At 36.2% G+C, this 6,651-nt stretch overlaps 1 protein-coding gene across 1 annotated transcript; it reads right to left on the bottom strand.

Annotated features, from left to right (window-relative positions):
• Positions 1 to 2,442: 2,442 nt before the first annotated feature.
• Positions 2,443 to 4,806, bottom strand: LOC139117710 (uncharacterized). The gene is made up of 2 exons (XM_070680952.1): positions 3,141 to 4,806; positions 2,443 to 2,489 (listed from the first exon to the last, which is right to left on the bottom strand). The coding sequence occupies exons 1-2, from the start codon at positions 4,804 to 4,806 to the stop codon at positions 2,443 to 2,445; spliced, it is 1,713 nt and encodes a 570-aa protein (XP_070537053.1).
• Between the last annotated feature and the right edge of the window lie 1,845 nt (positions 4,807 to 6,651).

The raw sequence follows: 6,651 nt of genomic DNA, 5'->3' as shown, positions 1-6,651 counted from the left end.
ATTTTCCATCCAGTTGTTGCAGTGTGTAGCAATAAAAAGTATCACGACTCTTATGTTTTACCTGTTTACTTGATGTTTGTAGCTAATACTTTTAATAATACTGTTGGGTCCCAAAAACACCTGCTTATTCCACTCCTATACAGCTTAAGTATGATTAGATCCCATATGAACTCTTCTCATGTCAATTATTTTACTCAATTGATATACTGAAAATTTGAAATCACTGAACTATATATTGATCTTATCAGAAGGAGAATATCAAATTACTCCTTGCTCTGCAAAACAATTTTCAATTTTGCAATGCAAGGTACATTTGCTATAGTTTGATAGCAGGTTTTCCAGGATGACAAACCCACCTTAGTAGTAAAAGAATAGTGTACAATTGGGATAATCTTGTTTTTACTACAAATCTTGTTTTTTTTTAACTACAGGGAACCCCCTCTTACGCACATGCGCGTAAAGAGGGAGTTCCCTGAGTAAGGTCACTCAGCGCTAGCTATGACTGCGCCTAACATCAATATATACTATACTAAAAAGAAAAAATAATTCCCAGAACTACTCGTTTGCTCCAATATGCAGTAACCGTGGAGCCGAAACGGGTTTTGTTATTGATATGGCTACCTATCGGTGCGAACTTGTTCACCCGATAGATAAAATTTTAGTAATTTCCTCTGAACTTAAAATGTGACGGAAGACCATTACTTCAAATACCAGACATGAACTGAAAATGCTCACGTGTTTTCATAGATATTGCATTTGTCTGTAAATTTAAACTTTTGCCAATAGTTTTAAAGTTTTTTAAGCTGTGATGATCAAGATCATGGACATTATCATGACAGACCAATGACAACGGCCTTTTTATTAAAAATATGAATTCGGTGGAAAAAATGCTGAATGTCTTTGGCTTCTGGCATTGTATCAGCATTTACATAACAAGTGCAATTGATTGGTACAGTGCTTCACACTGTATAGGCCAAAGTGATATCACCATAAAGTAATGAAAAGCCATATACGCATTCTTTCAGAAAACCATTTTTATTTTTAAGAACTCAAGTAAAAGATAACAACATGGCTATTTTTGATAATCTTTCAAGAAAATAGATTAAAATGAGCCATTGAGAAGGACATAGTTTAAATAGCAATAGAGAGTTAGTATGAGTAGTACGGAGAAATAATGGAGTGTTTTTGTGTAAGAGTAGTAAGGAGAAATTCCTCTGTATGAAAGTGGCTAACCAGTACTGGTCTTGCAAAGTGCCCTTGCTGAGTAATCCTTAAGTGTAATTGACATCACTGCAGAAATCTTTCAATTTTTTTTCTTTACAGTTGATTGTGAGATCATACCATTCAGTGCAAGGGGTGGTAAGCTGTCAAACTGTGAGCGTTTGGCGAGATTATTGTACCATCTCTCGGACTGAATGGTATGAACTCAATGTCAAGCTGGCGACGTCCTCGAAGCCCGGTGTCTTCAGTGTTTCAAAACGGCTGGAGAAAACATCAGGTTAACGTCAAATCAATGATATTTTGGGTTGGCTGGGCATGAAATAAACTGAACCTGTTTGTCCCACTTTTTCCTCGGGCAGTTCTCAGGCAGCTACGGGTAGTCACGGGCAGTAATTAGTATGACCGCAGTTTTTGATTTAATTCTATTTTACAATGCAATCCAAATTGGTTTGTGGTCACTATAGTATGACTCAAGTACACCACTTTGCATGCAATGGATGTTAGTGTAAATGTGATCAAGGCATGATCCATAGTCTGTTGTTGACTCCTCAATAACTTGTGTGTAGTTGAAGTGCTTTGTCATAAGTTCAGATAGTTGTCTTGTAGATTGTGTTTGCTTTTGTAAGTCAACATTGAAATCACCAATGATCACGGTTGGTAGATTGTACTCAAGTGTATGGATGAGCTGAAGAAGAGCATGTTGTAAGTTTGATGTAGGTGATGATGGTGGATTGTAAACACCAACAATTTGAACTAAACCAAATGTTGTTTTGTGTATTGCAATTAAGAAATCTGTATTAAAACAATGCAGTGTCTGTGGGGTAGCTTCAAGAGTGTTTTCTTTGCTGTACATAACCATACCATGATATGGTCTGGTGTGTTTTTTGACGGTTTTTATCATCCTGTCTGAAAAGGTTGAAGTCTGCTATTTTGAAGTCATCATTGTGATCGCCGGTTTGTAGTCTTGATTCACTGCAAATTAGTACATCAGCTGAAGTTAAGCTGAAATCACTAGCAACATCTTGAAATGGCAATGAAGAGATCTCACATTTTGATAAGTAATAATGAATCTGTTCGATATAATATATGGTAATGTGAAACAGAGTTGTAGCATGGAATGGGTTCTCATGCGTTGCATCTCTTGTGTAACATCAGTGCTAACTGATATTTGATTTTCTTGTAATGTGGTTATGTTGAGACCTGTAAGTTTAGTCACTCTGCTTAAAGCAACATAGTGTACATGACACTGATTTCTCTTGTTTGCTGTACTGAAGTCCACAACCACATTGTTAAGTGTATCACCTTGACAACGATGTATTGTTTTGGCACTAGCTGGTCTGAGTGGAATTGTTTTCTCACAACTTCTGCATTTTTGTGTCTTCCCACTCTAAATTGCCGTGATATCTGTAAAACTGGCGTCCATCTGTGAGATACTTTGTCATGTATTAAATGCCGTTTTTCACGTCGCAGGTTTTTGCCAACACAATCGTCATCAAATAAAATCCATAGAATAGTAACATGATGCAAATCAGGTCCATCGATGTATTTGATTACTCCTGGAGTACCATTTATCAATCCATCATTTACAGACAGATTAATGCAAAGCTCAATACGCTGATTTGTTCCAATTGATAATTTAGAAACTAACCCCATTGTTTTTTGAGCAGGAAGCATGACAACAATACCTAATGTTTTGTGTTTTATGATCTCAGAGACATCGCCAATGACTGTATCAGTAGCAGGTATACATGTTTTTATTCCTGTAAGTCTGTCATATGCTATTGCATTGTGGTCATCAACAAGTCTGTTCTCGCAATAAAGATGTACTGTCGACTCATCAATAGATGAAGTTTTTTTATCAACACTGACTATTCGAGTTTGCAGAACTTTTATGTCATGAGATGTATGCTTTCCCTCACGTATACGGTTGAGTAATTTAGCAAAATTCTGGTCATCCTTTTGCCTCATAATATCTGTTAATTCAAACATTTTGAACAGGTCTTTCCAGATGTTGACAGCCAATGGCCCATAATCATGTTGAAGGTCGTTAAATATCCAACCATCAAAGACAGGTTTTAATTGATATAAGTCGCCAAAGCTAACAACGCTGACACCACCAAAGATTTTATTGTTGGCCATTATCTGTTGTAGTCTGAGATTGATATAGTTTAACATACCATTACCAACCATGGAGATTTCATCTATGAATATGACTTTTAAGTTCCTGTATTTTGCTTGTAGAGTATTAAGTCTTTCTGATGTCAGTGGTCTATAATGAAAACCTTGGGATGCAGGAATTTGAAAAGCTGAATGAATTGTAGTACCCTTAATGTTGTAAGCAGCTTTTCCAGTAGGTGCAACTAGTAATAAGTGTATGTTGTCAGGATTTTCACCAGGAAGATTTGAAAGATATTTTAAAAGTACTTGATACAATGATTTGAGAACAAGAGATTTCCCTACACCAGCGCCACCTGTTACAAAAATATTTAACGGCTCTGTCCTTGTTTTCATCCAATGTACTATGTGATAGAATATTTCTTTTTGTTTCTTGTTGAGTTTCTGTAAAAGTGGATATAATTCATTATCAGCCATTCGTGGTTGTTGAAGATCTTCAATAATGGGATTATTTGTACTGATGCCAATGTCCTGTCCAATGTCATATTTAGAATGACTCTCATCACATGGTGCAAACATACTCAATGTGTCACTTGGCCTTGATCCTTCTAAAATGTCTTGATGTTCCTGATGTTGTGTATTTGGAGCAACATTATCAAACATATCAATGGCTGTGTTTTGTACTGCTTCAATAGCTTGATCTAATTCCTGAGCATTTTTATTGTACTCCTTTTCTTTAGAATCTACTTCAAATTTTACTTGCATGTAACGATCATAGTATGTTTTGCACCCTGCAAGGAGTTCATTTTCATTTCGCCAAGGATAAAACAACATTATTAACTCTCTGTAATGATTTTCTTTGTCTTTTTCCCTATGGAAACGAACATATCTGATAACTTTACTTTTGGTGCGTTTTTTATACACAAGGCCACGTATCTGATATATTGTGTTGTTTTCATCATCATCATCCTCTTCATCAGTTTTGTAGAAGTCATCATTATCTTGATAATGATCTTGCGGGTTATCTTTTAACTTTTGAAAACTGTACCATGCTGCCAAGTCTGCCAAGCACAATTTCTCAAGGGCTTTTGGGCGCCTCTCATATTTTTTCAAGATGCTATCACTTTCTATGTCAGTAGCATTTGGACGCATGTTTTGTATGTCATCAAGAGGTTTCAATAGGATAACTCTATCATCAGGGGGTGATGTGTTAATAAATGTGAAGCCGCGTGAAGCTCTTCTTAGTCTCATTTGCATAACAAGGTAAACAGCTTCTTGAGCACTAACTTCAACATGATTAAGGAATTTGTTTCCTATATGCCTGACACTTTCTCTGATATCATGACATCCTTCCCTTGCTTCTTCCACAGCCCTACTGAGCAAATTACTCATTCCACGTTGAGCTTTACTAATGTAAGATGCGATGTACATGGCACATGCATATGGATCAAGAATGAATTGAATGTCCATGTTTGCTCTCCAAGCTTTGAGTAGGGTTTCATTGTAGCTGTTAATTCTTATTTCATTTGGTGACCTCTTGAGGAATATTTTATCTGATGTTAGAGATGACTGTATTGCATTAATATAGGTTTGTTCATCAAGTTGTAGTTTATTTAAGAATTCGAAAAAGAAAGAGTTTCTCCAAATTGTAAATCAGTAACAACAGTCTTGATATTTTCATAGTGCTTTTGAAGGATCTGTTCTGTGCTTTCATCAGTATCCATTGGCAATGGCTGCAATATCATTGTTCTTGGCATAGGTGGCACAGGAAATCCAAATCTGCAAACACATTGGCCTTTTTTCTTACAGGTTTTTGCATGTCTGTGCATTTGATAATTTATCAATTCAGCGAAGGATTCATTACTGGTATCATTTGAACATGTAATATACTGATCTATGAATTGTGTGATGTCATCATCACTATTTTCACCATATTGTGGTGCATCTTTAATCCATACAAGCATGTGTATATGTGGTGATCCTCTTTGTTGGAATTCCACTCTGTAAAGTAATCGTGTATTTCACCAATTGGATGATGTGAGCTCATTAGGAAATCATGCATAAATCGTTGAAATGAATAGTCAAAGTGTCGAGCACACGTAACAGGGTCAGATTTTATCAAATCAGATTTTGTATTCCAAGACATGTTCAATACATCGTCATCTGTGTATTCCTTGTTGTGAACTGTCCTTACAAGAATTTTCAATAGATGTATCCATTTAGATTCTGCTGATGAAAATGACATGAAAAATGTTGGAATACCAAGTTGACGTATCATGGCAAATATATCTTTCTTTGCACTCTCCCAGTATGGTGGTGAACCTCTAAGTGTCTTCAACACTCTGAATCCCTCATCAAGTCGAACAATTTTATCAACATTTTGTGGTGATTGAAGCTCACCAGCTGTTAATTTGCGGCCCTTCAGATTACATTTTCGCAAACATAATGTTGCCTTGTCTTTAATCTGCTTGATTTGTAATTTTTTTAGTTTAAAGAAATGTTAGGCATCGACTTTGCAACTCTCCTATCTTTGTGTCGAAGTTCCCATTTACACAATGTACTATATAATACAGGGACTATGCGTTTCTTTTGTCTGGGTTGACCAAAATATATTGTTGGAAATGAGAGCTCCTCAGAATATTTGTCTTGAAATATTCCTAGTGGTTTATTGTTCTCGCCTGGTGCATAACAAACTGCGCCATCAGAGTCTGTGTGTTGATCATATAAAGGTGACAGCATTGTATCTAGTGTGCCAGCAGGATGATCTTCCAATTTTATTTCTTCAGTCCAATTATCATCATCATCATGATCATCATGATCATTACTGTCATCTTGTTTACATGTTTGTTTGTCAGACATGTGAGAATAATCATGATCGTCATTTTCCTCACAAAATTCCTGCCAATTGTGGTTTTCATCCTTTCTGCAAACAACCCAATCTGTAGATATTGTAATCAGTTCTGCTTTATATAAGGGGCTATTTTAACTAACCAATTAGCTGCTTGTAAGACTTTCACTGGTCTGACATTCTCTACCTGATAGGCATGACTATAGCTAATCTTTCTTTTAAATTTGACAGGTATTGTCTGCGATTCATTTAAAGTTCTAGGTAATGTAGAGACAGTAGTTGATACATCAGCTATAACATTGACTATGTTACCTCTGAGACTAACTTGTCTACCTCTTGGCAATTCTCTTATTTGCATGAATGGATGCGTAAGGCAACAAGTCTTTCTTCTAGTGGATGTAACTGTAACTCGGGGGAATTAATGGAAATGACATGTTATTGGCCACAGAACAAGGAGGCAACTTTGA

Source organism: Ptychodera flava, chromosome 18, assembly GCF_041260155.1.
Source record: "Ptychodera flava strain L36383 chromosome 18, AS_Pfla_20210202, whole genome shotgun sequence".
NCBI classification, from domain to species: domain Eukaryota; kingdom Metazoa; phylum Hemichordata; class Enteropneusta; family Ptychoderidae; genus Ptychodera; species Ptychodera flava.
Note: the sequence above shows the minus strand (reverse complement) of the source record. Positions and strands in the feature narration are given on the sequence as shown.